The following is a 27,467-nucleotide window of genomic DNA, read 5'->3' as shown; positions in this document are numbered from 1 at the left end:
GTAAGAATTTACAAACATTAGTAAAGATAAACCACAGACAACAGCTTTCCAAGTTTTCAAATATATGTTCTGGTAGATATCCATGTATAAACAAAATGGACAATACCAGTGAAGATGCATACCTCATTTTTACTTTATTTATAAAGAAGTGACAACACTAGAAAACACATCGATAACCAGTGCTTTGAACAGTGAAGGTGGGACATAAAAAAATCTGATTGAACTAACACAAGCTTAGGTCTTTATCGAGTTGCATATCTGCCAGGAATGCTGAAATGCAAGAATTTACACCTGCAATATTCCATAGTGGAATACCCACGTAATATCAAATATAATCTCCAACTTCCAAACCGGTAAATAAAAAAGCCATCATTAACACTATGTATTAGAAGACCACTGCAAGTTCTTATTGCTTTTTGAGTTAATACTCTTCAAATAAACTGAAAACCAAACAGTCTCTACTGTACCTTGCTCATCCTCCTGCTCATTCATTAACACTGGAAGCAATCAGTTACTATATGAGGCCACAAAAGAGGCATTAAAAAAAAAAAAAGAAAAAGAAAAAAGAAAAAAAAGCTATTTAGGTACATGGACATCCCCTCCCTCCCTGCCCGCCCTTACCCCAAAACCCACAATAACCACTTAGTGCCAGTAGAGAGCAAAACTGGATAGACAAAACCAGAAATGTGACTACAGTAAGAAGGAAATAAAGACAGATATAGCTTTCTTAAATATTCAAAATCTGATGTCTCCCAAAACGAAGCACATCCCCATCATTTAAAAAGGGAAGTTGCCTTATATATACATATACACACATATATCTAATCTTTGCACATGCTGAGTAGTTCTCAAATCCACTGAGTTCCACAGTGCAGCAGTTGATTTTGAATTTAACAGTGCTTCAAAAACTACAGTAATATTCAATGCACTTTTTACTAAGGAGAGCAAAAAACAAATGCATGTTGATGTTGTTCTTGCCAGTTCAGCATTTCTGCAGCACATCTCTTTGTCTCTTGCAACACAGTTCCACCAGCATCAGTCTTCAGAATCATCCTCAGAAGCTGTTGGAACAACACAGTATAATCAGAAGCCTTCGTAAAGGTCTGTTAAATTTACAACTAGAGCACTTTTAGTTTAAAATGAGTAGTGGAAATAAAGGTGATTTCATAATATAAATAGCTGACTGTAATACCGGCCCAAACCTTGTGTAATTTCCATAGCTTAATTTTTAAATGCATCTCACATCTGAAAAACGTAGCATTTTTAAATCTGAATTCCACATTACAAACTGCAGTGTCCTCCTGCTGTTCCTCCTCAAAATAAAAGGAAGAAAAAATGATTATGCCAGAGATTCAGCTTTATATAGAAGTTCACAGTGGCTAATTCCAACTGTAGTAAGAGCAGAGAGAGAGTATGTTCAAGCTATGACAGCTGCACCCAACAAGGGGGAAGAAATTACTCCCACAGGTAAACTATCTTTATACTAAAATACCAAGAAAAGTTCATTAATCTAAGCAAACAGAAATTTCTGACATTTACATTCATATATATATATAGATATATATATACACACACACGTTTTGTGTGTGTGCATGTGTGTATATATATATATATCTGTTGCTTAATACAATTAAGTGAGTCCTACTTGGAAGCAGCTACTGTCTCCACCCCCACTCTTTCAGTCTATGTAAGGTAAAGTCCCCATATGCATAGGATTCTGCTATTGAAAGGTGAATTAAAGGACAAACACATGCTTGTCAACTGTGATAAAAACTGAGTACAAACATCTACAACAGGTTTGTAAAGTTAGCTTGTGCCTAACAGGAATTAATCTGTCCTCCTAAGCAAACTCTGCAGTCTTGAAATTATTTGAATCACGTAATTTGTTCCATCTCTGAACGTAAAGAGGGAAGCAACGTCTTTCTCATCACTTCTCCAGCCTCCCAAAAACATTCCTCAGAAGAGGAACATAACTCAAATGGTGTCAATAACAAATTTCAAGTCAGTATTCCTAACCTAAAAGTTAAAGTCTAGCTCAAATATAGATTAAATTGCTGTGTGGAATGCCACTTACTAAGATTAATTTCTACTATAATAAGAATACACATAACTTCAGAATAAATCCTGAATTCCAATCCATCTCTGTTACAGAAAACATTACCTACATAGTGCTCTGAACGCAGAAATAATCCTCTGCTTCTTGAACTAAACAATTCCCCCCCAGCATTCCTTATATCATACACCAAACATGTCCTGTTCACTGAAAGCTCAATACATATACAAAATTTGCATGCTGAGAGACAAACACACACTAGAAAGAAGATAAACCAATTACCTTTCCACTGCCTATTCACAATGCCCAGAAATAAGACTCAGATTCAGGCTACATTTACCACAGGTCAGCACACATTTTTCTCACTTCATCGCACTGAAGAACAACTAGGTGAAAAGTAAGCTAGTCCTCTACCTTAGCTGAGAATTGTTAAATTCATTCCAGAAGTGGATAGTGCTGATCAAAGAATACGTACATCCAAAAAGTGGGGAAAACAAGGTAAACAAAAAGGGCAATAAAAGTATGGTAATTTAAGCACAGTCAAATTTAGCCTGAAATGCTTCTTTTCCACAAGAACTCATGAAAAGGCTACAGCCTAAAGGTCACCACCATTTCCATAATTAGGTACTACTAGAATAAACTCGCAAAGAATCTTGGTAAACTCGTGAAGAATCTTGGTATCACTGGCAGGAAACACTTGCATAGTCTTGCATAGTCATGATGCTATTGGGAAATCCATCATGGAGAATTAAAATCAGCTCCCACCCAGAATATTTCTACTGACACTGGAAAAAAGCACTGGGTAAAGTCAAGTTTTCAGTAATTTAGTCTGGTATTATGAATCATCTTGGCAAAGGAGGATTGTACTCATGTACTCATTGAACTTTGATCTAATGGGGGGGGAAATAAGGAGGAGAGGGGAAGCACCTACTTTCAATATCTTCCATATGTGCCTGAAGAGTTCTTGCAAGGTTAATAAACTAGAAACAAGGCAGAGAGAAAGTAGTTTAAAAGTTGCAAAGTTTATGTGCAGTAATTTGCAACACGTTAGCAAAGAAGTTTTCTTCACCTTTTCTTCACTTTTTATATCCCAAAGCTTCAATCCAGGTGTTGGTTATCCTAACCCACTTGCTCAACTTACAAAATCAATACAAAATTTAATATCAAGTCCCACATATTAGACTTCAAATTGCTACTGCACAGTTATTTTGGCTTCCATACTACGTCAAATGCTTCTGTTAGCATTTAGTGCCTCCCCATCTTCATGTCCTACAGTCTGTAAAACACATCTATTTTGAGAGTTGCACATATATAAGAAATTGGCAGTTTTATGAAAACCGTTCCTACAAATTCCAATGCACAAAAACGTAACCCACATGGACTTCATTAGTTGAATCCATTTCATTTATTTCACTATTTATATGGCAAAAACAGAGCCCTCTGGCTGAACAAGGCTATTAAAAAAAAACATAAATCCACTGAAGATTATATCCGTAAATATAGTTTAAAATCAGGGTAACTACTAGACAATAATGGCAGTTAAATGTTAGAAGAACAGTGACAATCTACATCACTGTTTAAATGATACGACAGATGCTGACACACAGCAAATAAAACGAAACAAGAATAACTTAAGAGGTTTCATAGCCCAGTTGTGGTTTCAGTATCAAACGCACATGGGTGATCTTCACTGCTTTAAAATGTAGCATCACACGCCTATGTAATGCTGCGCCTGATCAGAACCATTAAGAACATCTTATTTCTGCAATACACTCAAGGTAATAAACTGTACTGGATGCTGGCTACAGTTAGATTGTGTCTTTTGTCTCTACACTTGTAGCGGAGGAAAATGGGAGTCACAGAATGGTTTGGGTTGGAAGGGACCTTAAAACCATCTAATTCCAACCCCCCTGCCGTGGGCAGGGACACCTTCCACCAGCCCAGGCTGCCCAAAGCCCCATTAAACAGCTCCAGGGATGGGACATCCATAGCTTTTCCGGGCAACCTGTTCCAGTGCCTCACCACCCTCAGAGTAAAGAATTTCTTTCTAATGTACATTTCATGTGAACCACAGAAAATAAGCTATATAACTGGGCATGTACAGAAAGGGGACCACTGTTCTAATACAGTAGAAGATTTGAGCACAGTCCTGCTTCTACTCCAAAGGCCTACTACTTGCTATGCAATCATTCAAACAAGCTTCAGACAAGCTTTATATTGCCATTTATTTTTAAGCAATTTAAAAAATATATATACCTTTCAGGGGATCAGTTGTCAAAGAACACTGAAGTTCACTATCCAGTATCAAATTAACATGCAGATTACAGATTTTTGAAAGAGTCTCTATGCAAAAATGATTTTGTATGATGATCTCTTAATGGTCCAAGGTGCACTTACTGCACTTCTAAGTCAAGGCGTTCAAGTGACAAGAATCCAGTCAAACCCAATTGTTAAGAGTTTTGACTAGTGCCAGAAAATCATACTATAGCTCGGCAGTTTCAAGTACTTATTTAAGGCTCAATCCAGCAGACGGAGAATGCAAGGTCCAGACCTCTGTAATGCAGACTGGCATAATGAGAAAGGTTTGTCATGTCAGATAGTCCAATGTTCTAAACTGAATGTTGAATACAGAGGAAGATAAACCCTCCAGCTTTGGATAAATACCCAGAAATTATGAAAACTGATATATGCAAAAGATACATGCAAAGCAATCAGTTACTGATAACCTTGACAAAATTAATTTTGCAACACAGTAACTGAAATAACATAGTATCCTTCAGTTTTAAATCAAACATAGTCTTACTACTTTAGACGAATCTAGACCATTTTACATCAAAATCTCTTAATTAACAGTAGTACTTCTTGGGATATCTATCTAGCTCCTGAGTCATTCAAGACAACAATATAGTTCTAAGTTCACTGTATGAGCAATTCCTGCCATAAAAGTAATGCATACTTACTCTGACACGTGTGCTGGCCTCACTTGCAGTTCCTAGCATATCAGAAAAGCGCTGTTCACATAAGTGTAACAACACTACAAGGTAGAGACCAGAGCTGATAAATTCATAGTCTGCCTTAAAGGAGATCAAAAGAAACATTCAGAATGTTAGCAGTACATTTACATATGTGATTCAAGAGGCAGAACAAGAATTAAATTTTACTCGAAGCACTACATATTTCATCTCTAGTTGTTCCAAGGAAGTTACGGAAATGTAATAGGAAAAAACAAATTACTTACTAAAATGCTATTATACTTGTAGTTCCTCCCACTAACCACAGATCTAACTTGTTATCCTTAAAGATAGATTTTATTTGTGGAACTTTTTCTATTTAAGTCAGTATGACTAGTTCACAGGTAAGAATCTAAGGAGCAGAGAATTGTACCATTTGGAGAAAAAAAAAAAAAAAAAAACTTTGCCAGTTTCTTTTCAGTGTTCCCAATACTTTACAGAAAGAAAAAGTGTTGTTCATAGGTGTTAATAAAAATTTCAAGAAATTATTTTCACTGCAATAAAGGAAAATCTTCAAAATGTTACTACTGCTGAATTGATCATTTAGAGTCGACTCTTTAGGAAAAAGCTTGAAAGGCCTTACTTCTACTGAAGTACAGTGACAGTAACCAACGCTCAGTCATGCTAAAATGTAAGATGACAGCACTCTTAAGGACTGTTCATGATGTAGCCCAGGTGAAAGGAGCTAGAGTACCAGAGTAAGTTATCTTACTCTAAACAGTAAGAAAATCAGAGGCTGATGTTTCACCAAGTTCACACATTTCAAAGTTGGAGTTACTCTTCTGTATTTTCTTTTAACTTCTCAGGTAGGCAAATTTCATTAGTCTTCCTGTGTTCACAGAATTCAACCCAGAGAACAAGGAAAACCCCCTGAATAGTTCAATATATCAATGTCAGCTTTCTAATATGTATTCATTGTAAAACAGTACACAATCCAGTGGTTATACAATGATGCATTTTATATAAAGACAGTAATACCAACGGACCTTTACTTATTATTATTATTTTTTTTTAATTTAGAAAAGCACTTGAAGGAGCAGCAAGAAGTTCTGTTATAAAAGAAGTTGTTTTTTACGCTTTAATTAGAGGAATAAAGTAATAAATCTAATGGTATGTTTAAAACAATTGTTTAAAATGTTCTCAAACAAACAAAAACACTAAAAAGAAAGACACATCATGATTTAATAAATGTGAATGCAGGATTTCTACTGCACCTATGTGTCAAAGACACTAGATTGCAAAGACAGATGAAAGACCTGCAGATCTGCACTTAAGGATAAGAGATATAGTACCTTTAATGGAGGCTTAGCAATAGGAAAAAGCAGGAGGATAGAATTTGAATATTGAGGAGATACATCTGTTCCATGGTTTTGTTACTTTACATGCACATCAGTCCTCCTGAAAAGGGGAAACATTTTCTTTCTCTAAAGAGGAGTGCCCTCCCAGCACAAAATCAACACTTACCAAACAAAGCAAAATATACTAACTTGTTCATTTGCATGTGCCCTATAGAGTTCATGAACATCAAAGTCTTCCAGATTCAGATGTAACTTCTCCTTACACAGTTCACAAGTAGTTACTGCTTCCAAAGAAGAACCTGGTTGGGAAGCGCAGGGGGAAGGTAAGAAATCAGTGTCAAGTTGCAACAGTCTAAAGTACAGGACGCAATTATAGAAGCATTAGACTGTAACTATTTCTTGGCTTTACTTCCCAAAGCAAGGTTAGATGAAAAGATGGTCTCTGGTATAAATGTAGTGAACATTTACAACCATCAGAATTTAAATGCTACAGAATGTTTATTCCCTATCAGGCTATATGCATTTTGCTTCATGTTCAATCTGGACACCGTACTTCTTGAAAGCCTGGCATAAAATCGCTGCTGTTTGGGCTGTTTGAATTCTATACTGTAATCCGGTTATACACAAAAGTAATAATAAATACACTAGAATAGTTTAAAGATACTATTGGAGTAAGACTTGGTCTTGAAGTTCCAGGTCTGAAACTAGTTGTTTCATACGAAACAAAACAAACCAAGATTATGACGGACTTGTGTCTTAAATTTGTTGATTTCTATCTACAAAGTTGCACACTTCAAATGAAGTTCCCCTACATGCTGAGGCTTTTAACACGTCCTTTCTCTGATGCAGGTCATCTTATGCCAAGTAAACAAACAAGCAAATGTACCTTTTGTAAAAAGTATTTCATGATCTTCATGTCTCTACCAGGCCATGTATTTTAAGTCTTAGGAATCCTACATATAAGTTCATCAAACAATTTATAAGAAATACAAAAACATCTGTATGGTGTGCACTTTCTGAAGTGTATCTTAAAAAAAAAAAAAAATCTTTATTCCTGTTCAACTGCCTTGAACAGCAGTTAAGATATGTTAAAAAATAAAAAAAGACAATGTATTCAAGAACTGTTGCAATAGAAAAATATTTTTTGATTTTAAAATTCCTGTCGCTCTGCTACAGTCAGACTGGCTATCAGAGACTTAATAATTAGAACTGCATGCGCAAGGAGTTGCTGGGAACACACTTGCCCAAACTGGTAGAGTAACTCTTAAAAGTATCTTCTCATGCCCCAGACCTCTGCAATGTTACATGTTCTGTTTAACACCTAAGTAGGCATTACAAAAAATGTAGTTCTATAAATGACTGATACTGCTCTTGGAAATAACTCACAGGAGAAAATGTGCACACATCTGTGCGCGTGCACACATACCAAAAAAAGCCTTGAAGTGTCAATGTTTTTTGTTTGTTTTTTTCTTATATTATATATATATACATATATATATATATAAATAAAAGAAATATATATACACACACACACACTTTTCTCTCCCCAATCATTGCTTTTTCAAAAATATGTCAATATTAGTAAGAGCAATCGTACTAGTAAGTTTCCCACCATACCCAGACATTTACCATAGTCTGTTGTCTCCTTTACCTGAATTAATCTTGGACTGCAGCCATTTTTTCATGCACTCCTGGTGAACATACTGCAGACTTCCAGTGCATTTGCATGGCTCTATTAAAAGGTTGTCAGAACTTGCAGACGACATCTGACAGATTCTACATAAGTCACCCTCTTCATCTTCAGAATCTTCTAAAAGCAGACTGAATAGGAAGGAATATCAACAAAACACTGTGACATGTTTCATGTACGATTTTTTCTGTCCTCCAACTGTTCTCAAACCTGTGAGGATTAATACAAGTTTCTATAAAGGCAAAAGTGAGCCTGTACGTGACAGCTGTGAGTTGCAACCTTCTCTGAAGGAAAGTACCTTTTAACATCAAGGTTACATAAAACCCTCTCATGCTAAGTCAAGTACATTTAATTATCTCAAAAGAACATACTAATTTACCTTTCTTTAATTTTCTGGAGTCTTTCTGGATCTCTTGAAGGTGGTATTTTAGACTTATCACTTTCTTGTCCTTCAGACTGATTCCAGCCAGAGGGAATAATATCTACAGTTATCATAAGATTGTCAGACAGACTGCTTCCTAATGTTGGAGGCACTGCAAAGCGAAAGAGAGAACCAGGCAGAATTCCAGAACTTCTCCTGCTGTGGGTTGAATCTGGTGGGGAGGCAGTAGCTGTAGAAATGCCAGATACTGCAGGTGTTGATGGTCTGCTAACAGAAGCCCGAGGCAGGCTATCTGATGCTTCAAGAGAGGTCTCCTCACCTGATGCTCTTCTTCTGAAGACATGTTGCGATCTAGCAGTTGTATCAGAGGTGGAGATCCTTGCAGACTCGTCTCTTCCTTCTCTCCTTCTTCTGGAGAAGAGAGGTGTACATCTGTTCCTCAAAGATGATGATAACCAGGATCCCGTGCTCCTGCTTTCAGAGTCTGGTCTGTAGCTTTCCCCATCCGAATCAGAGTTAAGATTCTGTGAAACTCCTGATAAACCCCATCTTCGTCTAAGAAAACTAAATCCCTGAGAAGCTTCAGATGTCTGAAGTCCTGGAGTTTCTGGAGTTGTAGCTCCATTAGCACTAGACAGAGTAGAAGCTTGAACTCTTGGGACAACAGATGACTCTTCAGAGCCTAATGACCTTGTATGCAATGAATCCTGGCTAGATCTTCGAGAGAAAAATGTAGATGACATACTAGATGCTAAACGAGACAGCAGCTGTCTGGTTGTGCGCCTCCCTTCACTGTCAGCTGCAGCCTCATTTAACGACCTCTGAGAAGATAAAACCCTTTCAGAACCACTTGAGGAAGGAATTTCTTCTCTAATGGCAGTATGAGAAAATGTTGGCTGCATGCTCCTCTGGGGTGATTCCATTTCATTTCTCCTTTGCCTTGAAGAATAGCTTGATCTTGAAGAGCTTATGTTAGAGTCTCTGTTGAAAAACGATGGCTGACGATCAGAAGGCAACTGTTGGTTCATGGATGCATTCAGCCTCAAAGCGCTTAATGAATTCTCTTTTGGTCTTGCTCCCTCTGCATATGAAGAGGCAGGCCTATCCTGAAGATCTGTTGCAGGAAAGCAGAGGAAAACAATAACAAGATGTGCTCCAATTCTTACATACCAGATGGATAACTCTTAAATGTCAATGCAAAAGTTCAGGATTTTGTGATCCTTTCACAAAATTGTTTCAAATTTGGCTGGTAAACTCCGGAGCAATATTAAGTTTAAACTTACTTCTTATAATTCTAATGCTAAACTGAAACCAAGCCCATTTTCAGTCTGATAACTCTATATGAAATCTAACCCCCCTAAAATCTTCAGTCTATCAAGGTATGACTTGCTGTCTTATGCCAATACAAAAATAGTGAACACTAACCATCTGTTAGAAGTTATATAAGAACACTTACACTGAAAAAAAAAAGTACATGTACAGTACTATTTAATAACTTAACAGTCCATTCTGCCTGTATACTAAGACAGGTTAATTAACATTAATAAACATCAGCAATGTAGCAGACACCAAATTATCTAAAAAAAAATGCACAGGAAACATCAAGTATATTCTCCATCTATTACAAGCTACTTTCTGCACAAGAACATCAAGAACTGCAGTTAAAAACACTGCTTAAAGGTAGCATAAAATTAACTACTTTGGATAACAGAAATTGAACAGTATCTAAATTAAACGTACGTCTTCGAATCACAGTATTCTACCTCTAGCAAGACAAACCTTGCTAGTCCGAAGATTTTTAGGGAGGGTTATTATATTTCTTTTTAAAAAGAACTAAAACATAAAAACAGTAGCCTAAAAATACTGCAACTGCACTAGTTTGGCTAAAATGAGTTAATTAAAAATGTTTTTAAAAATATATGAGCAACAAAACTTCAGAGGACTAAGGAGAATCTCATTCCCTTACTGGATGCAAGGGAAAACATAGTGGTGAGAGATGAGGCTGAGCTGAAGTACTTGAAAGTTTCTTTGCCTCAGACTTTTGTAAGACTAATTTTTCTCAGGGTACCCAGCCTGCTCAGCTGGAAGACACACAGAACAGAATGAAGCCATTATAAACCAACAGGAAATGGTTAGCTATCTACTACACCTCTTGAACTCATACAGATTTATTGGGCCACAAAAGATTCACTCAAGGGTATTGAAAAAGCTGGCAGAAGTGCTCACTAAGCCACTTTGAACAACCTATCAGCAGTCCTGGCTAACCAGTGAAGTCCCATCTGACTGGAGGTTAGCAAATGCAACACCTTTCTACAAGAAGGGCAGGAAGGAGGACTTGGGGAATTATAGGCCTGTCAGTCTAATCTCAGTGCCAGGCAAGGTCATGGAGCAGATCATCCCAAGTGCTATCGCGTGGCATGTGCAGGACACCCAGGTGATCAGACCCAGCCAGTGTGCCATTATGAAAGACAGGTCTTAATTGACTGATACAATCTCCTTCTATGGTAAGATGACACACTTGGCAGACAAAGGAAAGGCTGTGATACTGTTAATTGGACTGTTACCAACGCACTTGATACTGTTTCCCAATAACCCTCAAGGCTTGGATGGATGTCGTTTTCACTGGGCAAAAATCTGGAAGGATGTCCAGCCACAAAGGGCCACTGTGAATGAAATTAAATCTGGTTGGATGTCAGTCATAAGCTGCTCAGTATTAGGGCCAGTTTTGCTTAATAATGTCATCAACAATCTGGATGAGGGGGTCAAGTGCACCCTCAGTTAAGTTTGCAGATGACACCAAGCTGGGCAGGAACATTCATCTGTTTGAGGGCAGGAAGACTCCGTAGATGGATCTGGATAGGCTGGATCAATAGGCTGCATCCCATTGTATTGCACTCAACAAGAGTAAATGCCCATTGCCGCGCTTAGGTCACAACAACCCCATGCAGCCATTTATATATAGGCTTGATAAACAGTGACTAGACAGCTGCCCTTCAGAAAAGGGCCTGGGGATGCTGGTTGACAGCTGGCTGCAAATGAGCCAGTATCGTGCCCATCCTGGCCTGCATCAGAAGTAGTGTGGCCAGCAGGACTAGGGAAGTGACTGCCTCTCTGTACTCAGCAGTGGTGAGCCTACACATTGAGTACCATGTTCAGTTTTGAGCTCCTCACTGCAAGAACGATGTTGTGTTGCTGCAACATGTTTAGAGAATAACAACAAAGCTAGTGAAGGGACTAGAAAACAAGACCTAAGAGGAGTGGCCGAGGGAACTGCGTCTGTTTAGTCTGTAGAAAAGGAGATTGAGGGAAGACCTCATTGTTCTCTCCAACTACATGAAAGGAGGTTGTAAGCAAAGTGGGTGTCAGTCTCTCTTCTCAGACAAGAAGTGATAAGACAGTTAGGAAGCAGCCTTATCTTATTTAAACCTCCTGTGGTAAGTTATCAGGAAGAATCTCTTCATGGAAAGGGTGCGATGGAACAAGCTGCCCAGTGATGTGGTGGAATCATCCTCCCTGGAGATATTTAAGACAGGTGGATGTAGCATTTAGGGACATGGTTTAGCGTTGGATAGGGTAGCATGAGGTGATGGTTAGACTTCATGATCTTACAGGTCTTTTCCAACTTAAATGATTCTACAATTCTATCAACTAACTACTGCTTCTCTCAAAGAAATACAACAACTTCAGTTGCAGATTCAGCTATGCAAGCAGCTTAAGCAGGATCAAATTACTAATAATCATCCTGTATTACTAATCATAGCTACTCTCTCAATTACCTTAATCACATATAGCCAGTTCAATAACTATTACCACACTAATGTCCCCTCCACTGCTTTTTGAAGTATATTTATTTACATAATGCTTTCTTATAACCACAGTTTTTGTCATTACTACATATATACCTCAACATGGAATTCTACTGTAGCTCAAGTCTAGGTGACATTAAGTGAAGCAGCTGAGAAGGATAGTCTTCTTTCTCGCAGAATAGCTAGAATTGGGTTGAAAGTGGACAGCAGATGCACGCTGACCTCATAGGAAGGGAAATTACTTTTCATTTCGTTTAACATTCTAAATACTTAACAGGCATTGGTAGATTAAGGTAGGAGGTAGAAGTCCTTCTTCAGTAATTCTGAGATTGAAACAGGATCACATAATCATCTAGGTTGGAAGAGACCTCCAGGATCACCTAGTCCAACCTCCGACCTAACACTAACAAGTCCTCCACTAAACCGTATCACTAAGCTCTACATCTAAACATCTTTAAGCGCCTCCAGGGATCGTGACTCAACCGCTTCCCTGGGCAGCCCACTCCAATGCCCTTTTGGTAAAGAAGTTCTTCGTAACCTTTCATGCGATTTTTTTTTTTTTTTACAGGTTCTGCACTGCAATCATACTATTTTATTCTTGACGGTGAGGTTTATGCACCTGGCATATCCTAAGGAAGGAAACATCCACATAGATGCTACGCATTTCCTACATGGTTTTGACGACAAAGCAGAGAACAGTCAGGAATTACTTTTATAGCTCTTGACGGGGGCACTACAGCTAGAAAGGCAGCACAGACAATACAAAGCAAGCTTACCCACCCCTGCTTTTCTCCCATTAGGCTCTACCAGGTACACTCCCCATTTTTCACACATTTGAAGTCATGTAGAGTATGACAACATTAAAACATACTCTTCTGGCAAGGCAAAACTGCTGAATGAGAATTGGAACTGTTTTTTAATTTTTTCTGCTCATCTTCTGTATAGCTGTAAAGGATTGTTGTAGTTTTAACTTCTGTATATAAAATACCACTACTGCATCTGCAAAAAGGGTGTCAATGAAGACTGATGACTAGCTACCTCCTCAGACCACAACAATCCAAAGAGGGAGAAAGTGAAAGTGACAATGCAGAAAGTCATACTAGTCCTAGCAGATACCATTGAACAGATCTCTCACTTCCTATAGTATATGTATTTATTCAGTTGTACTGTCAATGATCTAGCAGTTCTCCCTAATAAACACTCAAAAAACACAATGGAAAGAGATATGGGTGAGTGCCTTGGTGGAAATTCTTTGAGTCCATTAAATTTTTTAATTTATTTCTGTATGGCAAAATAAAAAGAAATCTTAAAATACACAAGGAGAAAGGAGGCTTAATGAATATTTGCACTGTTACTGTGGCAAACACTGATACCATTTTCTTATGACTGAATGCATCTATGTAAGCTAGATCATTCATATATCTTTTGATGATTTTAGTGAACACCTAGAGAGCGGCTAAACAGCTTTATTTAAAAGAATACCTTTAAATTAAATAGATCTTTTGACTTTGTTTTTTTTGAAGAACGCATGAAAAGCACATGGGAAGAAACTAACAGGCATGCAGCCTATGTGTTTACAAGCTTTGTTTTTACAATACATACATGTTGAAGATGACAAGTCATTGCTTCTGTAACTGTGATCCACCAGATCATTAATGGACATATCTGTTCTTCTTTCTAACTCTCTTCGCTCTCTCACCAGCTCAGTTCCCAGAGAACCGAGCATCACAGATGAAGATCTAGGAATCCTACTATACCTCCAAGAGGCATCTAGGAAAAGAAAATATGCCACATTTTTATAATAATTTTAAAATCCATTAAAGCTGGTACTTCAGCATGCATTCTGGTTATATTGTATTAAGGGGGAGTTTAGCAATACCACTAAGCTGATCAAGTGGCCAGTTACCAACAAAAAGCTAAGAATACAGCATCACTCTGCTGCTGATGGCAACTCACTTAACCATGCAGTTGGTTCTGTAAGCTAACCCGGGAAAAAAAGCAGTAATACTTTTGTGAAGAGTCAGACCCTGTAACAGTCAAACAGGACAGGAGAAGGGAAGTAGGATCTTGTCTTCCAGTGACAGCTAATTACTAGGTAGCTTCACATTAGGCAAAACAGCAACTCGAGGTTTAATAAATGCTGCCATTCCAATGAAACTCATTAAGCGTTCCTAAGATTGACTTTCCAAAAAGACATCTGAATATCTTAAGAGCATTTTAAAAACTACTTTTAAGAACAGTGACAAACACTGTTCTTGCTCATATTACAGAAACAGAAGGGAAAAGCTCAATTTGAAGAGATCTTGTTTTTCAATAATAGCTCCAACAACTAAATCAGGAACTATACATACTTAAGCTGTGAACAGAACTCATTAAAAAAAAAAAAAAAAATTCTTCAATGGCTCTGAAAAACCCACCATGAATTTATTGTACTTTTAACTTCTAAATCTATATTTGGGCATTCATTGGTCAACAGGGTGATGACCAATCCAGAAGCGGACAGACGTGTCCCAGATCATAACAGTCATGTTAATAATATGACTGCCATTAACACAAGAGTAAGAAAGTATCTACAGTACAGGGTTTTTAGTAAGAACATATTAAGTTTTATTTGGATGGCCACGTAATTCTATAAAACCAAAATTGGTCTATACACATAAAGGTAATCTGAATGTCTCTAAGGGTCTGTTTCAAAACATTCTAGAAATGCTTTCAGTAGTAGCTTGTTGTTATTTCCTGGCCTTTAGACCACTGTTAGCATATTGCTTAAATTACAGTTATCCAAGTATTTGCTTAAATTACATCTAAGCAAGTATCACAGTTATTTAGAGCTTTAATGAGAATCTCAGTTTTTCCTGGAAGAGTTCCTCATGTAGAATGTTAATTTTTGCCTGGCCTGTAGAAATAGTTTAGGGAATGAAGTTATTTATCAGTAGGGCCTGACCCCCTACCAACAACATTGTAACCAGCTATGGCACTATGCTTCTTGAAACACAGAGCTAAGTACATAAAGATTTTCTTTCTGCTGTCTGACACATGCAGGTTTACTAACACAATTAGTCCCCTGAAATCATATGTAACAAGTGCACTCATTCTTTCCTTGAGATCTTAACCACTTCAGATCTATTTGAAACATTAAGTCCAACTTCACTGCAAATGGAATAGGTACAGCTAATGTTGAAGTTCCATGAGTACTAATGAGTTTTCAAACACATCAACAGCATTCTCACTATTTCATATACTACCGTCAAAGTTTTTCATATTGAAGAATAACAGAAACATAGTATTTCAAAGCAAGTTATTTCCAACTCAGTAAGACCTGATTGATCTTACTCAGAAAACTCTCACGTAGCTCAGCTCTAGTTGTCAGCCTCTCACCTGAAAAGGCAGTCAAGCCATTATTTCTCACAGAAGAGGTAGGCGTACAGGACAGCTTAGGTCTCTTTGAATCACTATCTCGCTGCTGGTTATGCAGTCTTGAATATGCTCCCTGAGTTCTCTCAGACTCGCCATAACACCCAGATGTAAAATGAGAGGAGGAAGATGTAGACTGAAATAACATAAAAAAAAGAAAAGATAATTATGGATACAGTATTTCAGGGGTACCTTCCACAGCCTACAATACTGAAAAATAGCATATATACCATAAACCCCACAACACCAGCAGAGAATAACTTTACGACGCAAAGTCTTTTTTTATTTAAAAATATTATAGAATTTTGCTGTCAAGAGCACAAGCATTTCTCAGGTTTATTCAAGGCAGTTCCGCATCTAAAGCTGGTTTCTACTACAGTCAGCACCTTTTCTTTTTTAGATGGATGACATTTAAAGAACAGAGAGATAATCCTGACTCTTAAGATACCATAAAAATGCCCAGATGTAGGTTTACAGATAATAAAGCAAACATAATTTTGTATTTCAGAAATGGCTGTAACAGATTACCTTTATGATATAGTAGTTTAACAAACCCTGCTCATCTTTTAACAACCTAAAATATACTTAGCTAGGAGGTAGCTCTACTTTCTATTAAGGTGCTTAGACCAGAAATATTTTGATTACATTAATCAGAGAATCGTAGGGTTTGGAAGGGACCTCATGAGGTCATCAGGTCCAATCCCACTGCCAAAGCAGGTTCCCTAGAGCAGGTTGCCAAGTATGGTGGTTTTACCATGCTAAGCAGCTAAACACCACAACCGCTCTCTCATTCCCCCTCCTTAGATGAGGAGGGAAAGAAGTAAAGTAAAGAAAACTCACAGGTTGAGATAAGAATAATTTAATTAAAGGGAAAAAAATATTATTATTATTATTATTATTATTATTATTAACTAAACAATTTAACTAAAGGGGAAAAAAAAGAGAAAGGGGAAAAGGAAAAAAGGGAAAAAAACACATAAAGGCTATGTGGAAGTGCAGAGGAAAGAAATTACTCTCTATTTCCCACAAATGAGCAATGCTTGACCACGTCCTTGAAGCAGGGCCTCAACGCACGTAGCTGGCATTCAGGAGGAGAACTGAAGTTTTCACGAGAGCCCACCCCTCCCCTCTTCTTCCTGTTTCCACCTTTTATTGCCGAGTGTGACACCACATGGTATGGAATATCCCTTTGGTTGGTTTAAGTCAGCTGCCCTAGTGATGTTTCTCTTCTCACTTTTTTGCCCACCCCCTAGGAGGGTTAGAGAGAGTCCTGATGCTGTGCCAGCACTGCTCAGCAGTACACACAACGCTGGTGTGATACCACTGCTGTTCTAGCTACAAGTGCAGAGCACAGCACTGAATGGGCTGCTGCAGGAAAAGTTAACATCCCAGACAGACCCAGGACACCGAGGTAGGCATCCAGACAGGCCTTTAATATCTCCAGAGAAGGAGACTCCACAACCTCCCCGGGCAGCCTGTCCCAGTGCTCCATCACCCTCACCATGAAAAAGTTATTTTGCATATTGGTGCCGAACTTCCTGTGATCCATTTCGTGGCCATTGCCCCTTGTCCTGTTCCCACAAACCACTGACAGGAGATTGGCCAAATCCTTCTGTCTCTCACACTTAAGGTATTTATAAACATTAGTAAGATCCCCTCTACATCTTCTTTTCTCAATGCTGAGCAGACACAGGTCTCTAGGCCTTTCCTCGTAGGGTAGATGCTCCAGGCCCCATATCATCTTTGTAGCCCTCCACTGGGCTCTTTCCAGGAGATCCCTGTCTTTTTTGTACCAGGAAAATAAAAGCTTTTTTTATTAAGCTTAAACTCAACTGAAATAGTTTAAAAAGTACAAAACAATTTTTGCAGTATATAGCCTTCCTAGTACTGAGGAAAAAAAAAGAAAGAAAAAGAAAGGAAAACGTATTGGCCCGTGAAGTTACTGGTCTGGTTACTCACCGCCAAGATTTTTTGATACCAAAAACTTGAGCTTGATCAAACAGTTTGTTCTTCTCCCAGAAAGTATTTGAAACCAAGCTTCTTAATTGGCCAAACAAATTAACTGTTTACTTGTGTTTTATTTTTATGGTTTTGCTGAGCTTATGCCAATGCTTTTCAATTATTTCTCTTTCCCCATCATAGAAGACAAAAGGGTCAGACAGAGGATCTAACATCACAAACCAAGTGTGAAAATAGGTTAATTTCCCCTCAAGTTATATGTTTAATGTAATTTATCTTTTAATCGCTTGCTATTTGACAAGTGGAAGTTTGAGCCTTCTGCAGTGTTCACCCCCATCAGAACATAATTTAAGAAGAAAATTTAACTTAGGAAAAAAAAAAAAAAAACAACACTCTCACTTCAAAAAGCCTGCAGCTCTAGCTTAACTGCATATACATGGGCCTACTACAACCACAGGTTCCAACCATATCTAAAGCCATTTACTAGGATTACTCCTGCAGGCCAGCATCCCCACAGTTTTCCACACTCCTCACTTTTCTGACCGTGCATTCACCTTTTAAGTAACTGTACGAAAATGGACACCTACTTACGGTTCAAGTATCCTTAGGTACCCAAAAGCCCTCTCAGTTTTCAAGTGAGCAGAATTTTCAAGTTTGCTATCTACCCCCAAGGGTCTTTATAGTTGTCTGCTTTACCCCTCTTAAAGCGGGAAATAATCAGACAGTTGGACTAGATCTCAGAATAGTTCAGCTGGAAAGGACTATCAGTTCTATTTTTTTTATTTCTAATGCAACTGGAAGTGTTTTATTTTGACTCTGCAGTGCATAAGTAATTCAAAGAAGCAAACTACTTTAGAGTTGTTAAGGGACAGTCTGTGGTTCAGTTCTACATGTATGGTTATGGAGGCCACCTAAGGCAAGCTGTTTAGGCCTGAGCCTTGGATCCCAGTCTGGTGAGAGGTTGGCCTCCATTTTCTTCCACAGTATGCTGCAAGCAGCATGTAACTAACTGTTATGTTACCTGTAAGTTGTAAGTAAATCTAAAGCTAAGTTTTCTAAAACAGATCCTTCAAACTACCAACTTTGTTCTCAGGTCACAAAGCTGGTAAGGTCAAAAAAAAAAAAACAAACAAAAAACACTGTGCCCTAGAAAAATCCAGTAAAACATTTATCTTGTCATTTGTAGGACTACAGCATGTAAAAGACTTTAATCATGCATGCCCTTTTTTCTTTGTTAATGGTCCCTTCTTAAGAAAGAAATCTGAAGTGAGTGGCTCTACTAGTAGTCAAATTAATATACATTACTATTTTCATCCTCTGAATAATTTCTTAACACTGCCATCTTGTTTTCCCTCCATTTTGACTTGGTAAGATCTTCTTATCTAAAAACATTACAGCAAGCTTCTGCTAGCATTTTTTTCAGATTGGGAAGGCTACAGTAAAACCCTCTTTTCTAAAGAAGTCATTACACATTAAAAGTTATTACCAGTCTGTTTCTGCTTCCCCAGAATCTTCCAGACCGTGGATGATCAAGTGTCCCTGAGTAGTGAGTTGGAGAGGACGCTGTAAGCTTCCAAGCAGTTTCATGGGTCTCTCTTTCTCCAATTCCCCAGTCTCTACCAGAAGTACTCAATACAGTGGATTCCTGAAGAACAACATGCTTATCAGATACATCTTGTAACTCAAGATGAAATGTATATCCGATCTGAATATCAAAAATGCAGGAAAGGGTGAGGTACTAATAAACTGGGAGACATCCATTAAAAACCTCAAGGTATACCCAAGAAGAAATGAGCCAGGTTTAAAAAGAAAACCACTGGCAAAAGGAAAAATATTTTTCTATTAATTATCTCCTTTATCTGTCCTTTCATTTGATTGTGGACAATAGGTTTTTTGGGGTGTTACCCCTACTTAAATACTCCAGAAACAGGACAGAGTTAAGGAACTCAACTTTCAATATGACAAGTTACCATCTTCCATTTAAGCACGCCTGCGTATGTTTTATTTAACTGCTGGGCACTAGTCTCATAAAACAAGCTCTCAGACTATCTTCTATAAATTGGAGTGGAAAAAAGTGATTCAACATGATCCTCTCTGCTATTATTTTCCCTCCGTTTTACCTGGGAAGTATTGTAAAGGTCATTCCTCAGAGTAGAAGCACGTTGCTCAGCACAAAACATCCAAATGATAACGCACTGCACAGTGTAAACACTGCAGTTCATGTAATAAATGAAATCAAGTACATAACCCTCCTAATTCCTTGACAGTGGAAAAACAGTTTGGTAACATATCTAGCTTCACAGTTTGAGACTAATCTTCTGACCAAAAGCTTTCTGTGTCATCCCATCTAGACTGGATGGGTCCATAAACCTTATGAAAGAGCAAGACTATTCAATTTTTTTTTTATTATTATTTTTTATTATTTTTAATCAGACGGTTTTACAGAGCAATTGGTCTGCAAAAAATGGGTAGGAATACAAAAAAATAAATAGATCAAAACTGTCTGAAGACCACCCTTAGGCAATCTTTGTAGCCTACATATTAACAAACACATGCAGGCTAGATATAACAAGTGTAACACATGGCTATACGTACATTGTGCTAAAGATAATTATATGCGTTACTTGTGAAACTATTTCTGGGGAAGGAATTATACAACACAACGCCCCAGATCACTTGTTATCAGGGACAGAATTCATTACTATTTTATACAATAAACATTTAGTCATCAAGTTAAAATTCTGCATTGCAAAGACTAAAATGCACTTATATTTCTAGTCCCAAAATTTTAGGTGGGAACTGCTGACAGGAGCAGAAACAAAATTAAGATAATCGAACCCAACAGTCCTCTGGTTACTTCCAAATGTCCCAAAACAATTTCTGTATCAGTTTAATCTATACTTACCACAATCCTCTTTCAAAGGGAAAGCATCTACCAAGTATGAATTCTTACTCTTGAACATACCTTCATCCCACAAAAAAACATTTTGGTTGGCATCAAACAGCAAAGGTCTCTGCCACAGCCCTATCCATTGCCAGGTGCAGCTGTACTAACATACTGACAGGACAGTATGATGTAAACCTGGAAGTCCTCTTCTTACCTTTTCTTACAGAAAACAAAGTGAGCACATGCTGCAGAGTAGTACATCCTACTGTCAACTCTTAGAACCACAACGTATTCCTATATATGCATCACTATCCACACGTGAAGTATAATGCCCTATTAACATTCCATGTAAAATCCTCACATTCCCTCACCAGCAACACCCATTTACCCAAGTTTAGGACAGCAGTGACTATTGTCAAAACAGATCCATAGTATCATAAAATCATGTCATAGAATCACAGAACAGCTGGGGTTGAAGAGGACCTTAAAGATCACACAGTTCCAACTCTCTCTCCCATGGGCAGGGACACCACCCACTAGATCAGGTTGCCCAGGGCCTTGTCCAGCCTGGCCTTGAATGCTTCCAGGGATGGGGCATCCACAGCCTCTGGGCAACCTATTCCAGTGCCTCACCACCCTCTGAGTGAGAAATTTCCTCCTAATCTCCAATCTAAATCTCCCCTCTTTTAGTTTAAAGCAAAAGGGTATCGGGATGCCCTTTTCTCATCAATCAGCTGATTTTTAAAGGCAGAGCTACAAACAAAAGTAGGTAAAGATGTCAAACCTAGAACTACCAGTTCACAGGTTCACTAGTTCACTAGATTAGGGGAGTGGAGCATTTCTCAGACAGAGAGAGGCTGAGAGAGCTGGGCCTGTTTAGCATGGAGAAGAGAAGACAGAGGGGATCTTACCAACATATACAAATATCTGAAGAGAGGGTGTCAAGAGGATGCTTTTGGACTCTTTTCAGTGGTGCCCAGCAACAGGACAAGGGGCAACAAGCACAAACCGAAACACAGGAAGTTCCAGCTGAGTACAAGAAAAACATTTATTTACTGTAAGATTGACCAAGCATTGGCACAAGTTGCCCAGAAAGATTGTGGAGACTCCCTCTTTGGAGATATTCAGAACCCACCCGGATGCCATCCTCCACAACGCGCTCTATGTGATCCTGCTTGGCAGGGGGGGGTTGGATCTGATGATCTTCAGAGGTAACTTCCAACCTCAGCCATTCCGTGATTCTGTGAAAACTGTCACTGGCCTGATCATCAAATCATTGCCTTGGATGATTAGTTATGTTTTTTGTTCACAAGTGCAAGACCTTGGCCGATACTTTTCCTTTTAATTCCCCCCCTGGGTGGGGGGGGGTCAGCAACTCTAGGGTTTTTCCTCTGTTAGAAACAAACATTAAATGAACGTATGCTTCATAGAAAGAATCAATACCATTACCTGGTATCCAGAGTCTAATCTCCGTGAAGATTCTCTTGCACTATATGCCCCACCTAAACTGTTTCCAGGTAATGGTCGGGATCCTATTGGAGAGCTGGAGGCCTGAAGAGAGATCCTCCGAGGAATTCTTGAGGGTTTAGATTCCATTTTTTGTACCCTGTAGAAGGACACACTCATTACTTTTTCTTTCAAATGCAGGGATCTACACACAAAACATGCACAACTGTTTTCCAGTGTAACGTAAGTATTACTCACACACAGACATACATTTACACAGAGCTTTGTTCTGGTCAGTAAGATGTGGAAATGAATTCTTTCTCAGGTTTCTGCACCTCTTCCATAAACCCCCTCCCATTCACTGTTAGAAAACTAGGAACATAGCTGCTTTTGATATTCTTGTTACTATATTACTTATATCCCTTAAGAACCCTGCAGCAGTAATGCAAAAACGAACCAGGAGTCACGGAAAGAATCCTCTGATTTCTTAAAGCCTGAAGTAACTTTTCTGTTTATGTGCCGCATCTACAACATGAGAAGATCAACTAGCTACTTGCAGAAACTACACTCAAGCTTATTCTTCAGGGTCAGAACTGTGAAACTTCACTTTCCTGTTAAAACTACCCACCTCAAAGAAGTATTTCACTTCTCCAAGACAACTACCATGAAAATTCATTTGTAAAACCACAGTATGTGGTCTGACATGTATATACAAATTTATTTTTGAGTAAATATTTGCTCTGTTGGTATTTCTAGGCATTTTAAAACAAATGCTGGTGCCTTTTCCACATAAGAAGTGATCCTGTCATTCCTGTCCTTTGAAGGATATCTCAACTTCACATTGCTTAAGAACTCTAGATAGATAGATAACTGGTTTTCTAATATTCTTCCTCCTCAGGACAGTACAGAAAGAACTACACCACAAAAAATAGCTCTTAAATAACATTCACAACATTACAGCATCTGCAGTTGTGTGGTGCAGGAAGAGGTGCATGACAGTTAACGGCTCGTAAAACAGGTGGCTAAGAACTGCATCGGTGCAGGTGATTTGCCAAAGTGGTACAATGTTTTATTTCACAACTTTCAGTTCTGACCTTGCCTTCTGAGAGCAGCAATGGGAAAAAGATGTATTAGGGAAAAAACAAACACACACACAAAAAAAACAAAACAACAATCAATACAGTACAATTATTTCCTCACATTCAGCTACGTCTCTGAAAAGCTTCTGGAGCAATCCTGACATTGCCTATGCCTGGCTGCAGTTACAAGTTCATGTACCCAGGACTACCCAATACTCTCCTGGTAAAAGTTAGTTTGTACAGATGTCCATTGATTAAACTTAGTTTATGGGACTGGTACACAAGATCCCTTCCAATCCCTAACATTCTTTGAGCACCAGAATTACCGCTTCAGTTATGGATCATTCTGCTTCTGTATCACTTTCCTTCAGATGTATGTAGAACCAAATGAATTAAATAACACAAGTAGAACGTCAGACGCAGACAGAAAATATGCAGAGGTTCTAGATGAAGGAAAGGAAGCTCCGTACAGCAGGATTAATGAACGTCCAAATGAGCAGGGGAAGAAGTACAAGTGTAAGAAGTTCAAGAACTTTAAGACATAATCAGAGATCATCTAATGCTACTAAAATTGCTTATGCACACAAGAGAGAAAAATCAGCCTGTCGCAATAGGAAAGGACAGGATAGAAGACAGTTGTGTCCAATGCCTAGTCTCTAGAAATTGAAATGGAGACTAAGATTAGCTAACTGCTTCTACAAATGTACATGAAGAGGCACAAGACTAATTCTCTCCTCCAGTGGTAACCCCAAGAGGACAATATTATCAATCAACTCCATCTTGTAAATTAGCACAAGCAGCTGTCTTCTATGATTTCAGCCTGAACACATCAGGATGATACTATCAAAGGGATATGTTCTAAGTAAATCTTGCAGAAAACTAAACACAAAAATATGTTTATAGTGAGCACGTTAGGAAATGCCAACTTCAATGTCAGCTTATGAATATGCACTACGATTAAATCCTCTAAAACTGTATACTTTTCCTGCACAGTCTTGGCCTCAGCAAGTGAACAGGGACCTGCTATAAAGATGACTCAGTTTTGTATAGTGACAGGCACCTGACAAGAGGAACCCTGCCTCATTTTCACGCCGAGTTACTGAATGAAAGGCCTTTTGACTCAAGCAGGGAAATTCTGCATGAGGAAACTGGACTTCATTTTTGCTTCTGACCACAGTTTGAGTGATGTGGAACATGTCATTCAGGTGAATCATTTTGCCAATACAAGCACAGAAGACCACTTAATCTTCTGGGCATCCAACATAAAAGAAATAAAATATGCATACATCTCCAACTGAAGTCAACGGAGCTATGACCTGAACATATTGTATAAATCAAACCAGATACAACTCAACTTTGGCAACCAACACTAGCAGGAAATCCATTTTCATTTGGGTTTCTTTTATCATCCAGAGTTCTGTGAAAATTGTTTTAAGCACTTCACTAAGGAAGGCTTCATAGACCAACCATATTCGCAGTTAGCTTTAATACACAGAGTCACACAAGGCTTATGACGATCATGGTAACAGAACGAGGTGTTCAAGAAGAATGTACTATGCCATCACAGAACATAGTACATAAGACGACAGTGACCAGGTGCGTCCACATCTGGAATACTGCATCCAGTTCTGGGCCCCTCAGTTCAGGAAGGACAGGGAACTGCTTGAGAGAGTCCCGTGCAGAGCCACGAGGATGATTAAGGGAGTGGAGCATCTCCCTTACAAGGGAAGGCTGAGGGAGCTGGGTCTCTTCAGCTTGGAGGAGACGGAGGGGTGACCTTATTCATATTTATAAGTATGTAAAGGACAAGTGTCAGAAGATGGAGCCAGGCTCTTCTCAGTGACACCCAATGACAGGACAAGGGGCAACGGGGTGCAATGTGGAACACAGGAGGTTCTGCCTAAGTATGAGACAAAACTTTTTCATGGTGAGGGTGACAGAGCACTGGAACAGGCTGCCCAGCAGGGCTGTGGAGTCTCCTTCACTGGAGGCATTCAAAACCTGCCTGGACGCGTTCCTGTGTGACCTGATCTAGGCGTTCTGCTCCGGCAGGGGGACTGGACTCGGTGATCTTTCAAGGTCCCTTCCAATCCTTAACATTCAGTGATTCTGTGATCTCACCATTTAAAAAAATTATTTACGTCACAAGAATACACATCTGAAAGGGGAAACATCAGTTTTATAGGATATTTTGGAATTAAAATGGTTCTCTTTTACAATATCACAGTACCATGAGGTGTGTTTTTTTTTGTCTGCTTTTGTTTTGAACGAACACAATGGCACTCCAATTTAAAACCTCAAACGTTTTGTTTACATGCAAAGAAATTCACCAAACCCCAAATGATGATTAACATGCTATAACAAGTTCTATAATGATGAAGTAGTCAACTAAATTTACACAGAAGGCAGTGAGACAGAAAAATGCTTAAACAACTTTTTTAAGGAACAAACGAAAATAAAATTGCATTACATCCTCAACTGGTTTAAAAGGCTGCTGTTGTGAGAAAGGAGAACAATACCTTACTCAAATACAACACCTGTCACATCCTTCATTGTGCAACCTCAACTCACTACCTTGACAAACCACATTTCTGGATTCTCTGTGACTTCCATATTTTGATACTACTCACGCTGCTATCCGACAATTTGCGGAGTGGCTATACAGCAGAAAATAGGAAATGGAATACGGTGTGAGAAACACTCCTCATCAAAGCATAATATTCCATCAGCTCATACAGTGGTATTCAACTTTGCACACAAAACACCACAGAAGAATCTGAACTCCAGTGTTTTCAGGAGTAAGGCACTACATGACGCATCTCAAGACAGGGTAAAAAAAAAAAAAAAAAAAAGAAAAACAACAACAACTTCTGAAATCAAAGTTTAAATTTCAGTTGTACATGGAAAAGAGATGACCGTGTCTTATCTGGGAGGTGGAGCTGAACTGCCTATTTTGAGTAGACAGCTCTAACGCTCTGCCCTTCTTAAGCTGTGATTCCTCCAACTACTAGATGAACTAGATCTAACCTAGCCACAGGCAGGCATTAACAGATTAAAACCAAAACTGATAGCTCTTTACAGGTAAGCAGAGTAATTTCAAAAGGTAAAAATAACACCAAACTTTTAAAACTGGGACTTCTCACTGCTTCTCTGGTGGCCTAAGCCCCCTCTACTGAGAAACGAGGGAGATATTTGATGTATTCTGTCTACCAGCAAGGGAGGCCCTTACTAGCTACCACGCCTTCTGCTGACAGCTTAAAGCATTCTTGTATCCTCGCTCAGAGCGCTGCACACGCCTCGCTCCCAGCTCATAAACGGAAGTTTTCTACCTTTGAACTACGTGGTGCTGCTACTAGCTAAAACTTGAGTTTTTACGGCTACAGGCTTCTGTATCCTTTGACGCAGTACACAGCCGGTGGCAGGACTGTCGCCCAGGTCCTGATCGCGCGGCCTTCTCCCACCTTTACCCACGAAGCACGTTCTACCGACAAGCCAAGCAGGCCTCGGGGGCAATTTCCTCCGGCCGCGCGGCTCGTCGCTCGGGGCTTTTTCCCAACCCGCCGCCGCAAGATCGGCGGAACCTCGGCAGCCTCCCCGGATTAACAGAGACGCCTGCCAGAGCCGACCGCCTCCCCGCGCCGCCGCCAGCACCCGCGCCGCTCCCGCCCCGGAGCCGGGGCCCCGCGCAGCGACAGGGCGCCGCCCCGCGGCCGGCGGGGGGAGGCCGGGGACCGGCGGCCGCGCCCGGCCTGGCCCCGAGGGCGGCGCCGAGCGCTCTGCCCCCACCCCGCGAGGCAGGGGCGCCCCCAGGAGGCGAGGGGCGGCGGGGCCCGGGCGCGGCGGCGGAGCTCGCGGGGGCGCCCTCCCGCCGGAAGCGCTCTGCGCGGCCGGGGCCAGCCCCGACACAAAATGGTTCCCTGGCCCCGAGCCGCGGGCTCCCGGCGGCGCGCGGGCCCAAGCCGAGCCCCCAGGGCCGGGCCGGGCCGGGCCATCCCACCCCCCGCCGAGGCCGCGGCCGGCCCCTACTCACTGTCGCGGGCGGCGCACCCAGGGTCACCGGAGGAGCCAGACCCGCAGGCGGCCGCGCCGAGCCGAGCCGATCCAGCCGCCTCTCCCCGCAGCACAATGGCGACAGCGCCGAGCCCCCGCGGCTGTCAGTCACCGTCTGCGCCCCGCCCGTGCCCGGCTCTCGCGAGAGCGGCCGCGGCAGCACCCGGGGGCGGGCGAGGGAGGGAGGGAGGCCGACCCGCTCTGTGCCTGCGGGGGGCGCTGTGCAGAGCGGGGCGGCCCGGGCGGGGCGGGGGCGCTCGGCTCAGCCGCGGCCGCTCCGAGCCGCCCCCCGGCGGAAGGCGGAGCTGCTGCCCGCGGGGAGTCCCCGCACGGGCGCCGTCCGAACCAGCCTCCCCGTTCGGCGGCCGGCCCGTGCTGCGGGGCAGGGAACG

General features: G+C 40.2%; 1 protein-coding gene across 2 annotated transcripts; it reads right to left on the bottom strand.

Moving 5' to 3' along the window:
• Positions 1 to 889: 889 nt before the first annotated feature.
• MARCHF7 (membrane associated ring-CH-type finger 7) lies at positions 890 to 27,467 on the bottom strand. 2 transcript variants are annotated; one of them, XM_084289314.1, is made up of 11 exons: positions 27,056 to 27,463; positions 21,950 to 22,106; positions 19,100 to 19,258; positions 15,619 to 15,790; positions 13,843 to 14,010; positions 8,432 to 9,548; positions 8,014 to 8,183; positions 6,552 to 6,661; positions 5,014 to 5,127; positions 2,985 to 3,033; positions 890 to 1,061 (listed from the first exon to the last, which is right to left on the bottom strand). In XM_084289314.1, the coding sequence occupies exons 2-11, from the start codon at positions 22,094 to 22,096 to the stop codon at positions 1,036 to 1,038; spliced, it is 2,232 nt and encodes a 743-aa protein (XP_084145440.1). In that variant the 5' UTR covers positions 22,097 to 22,106; positions 27,056 to 27,463; the 3' UTR covers positions 890 to 1,035. The 2 variants fall into 2 exon arrangements, with proteins under 2 accessions (XP_084145440.1, XP_084145439.1); XM_084289313.1 differs by having other exon boundaries at positions 920 to 3,033; positions 27,056 to 27,467.

This window comes from Netta rufina (genome assembly GCF_964035555.1).
Source record: "Netta rufina genome assembly, chromosome: 6".
In the NCBI taxonomy this organism is placed as follows: domain Eukaryota; kingdom Metazoa; phylum Chordata; class Aves; order Anseriformes; family Anatidae; genus Netta; species Netta rufina.
This window is presented reverse-complemented; position numbering and strand designations above follow the sequence as displayed.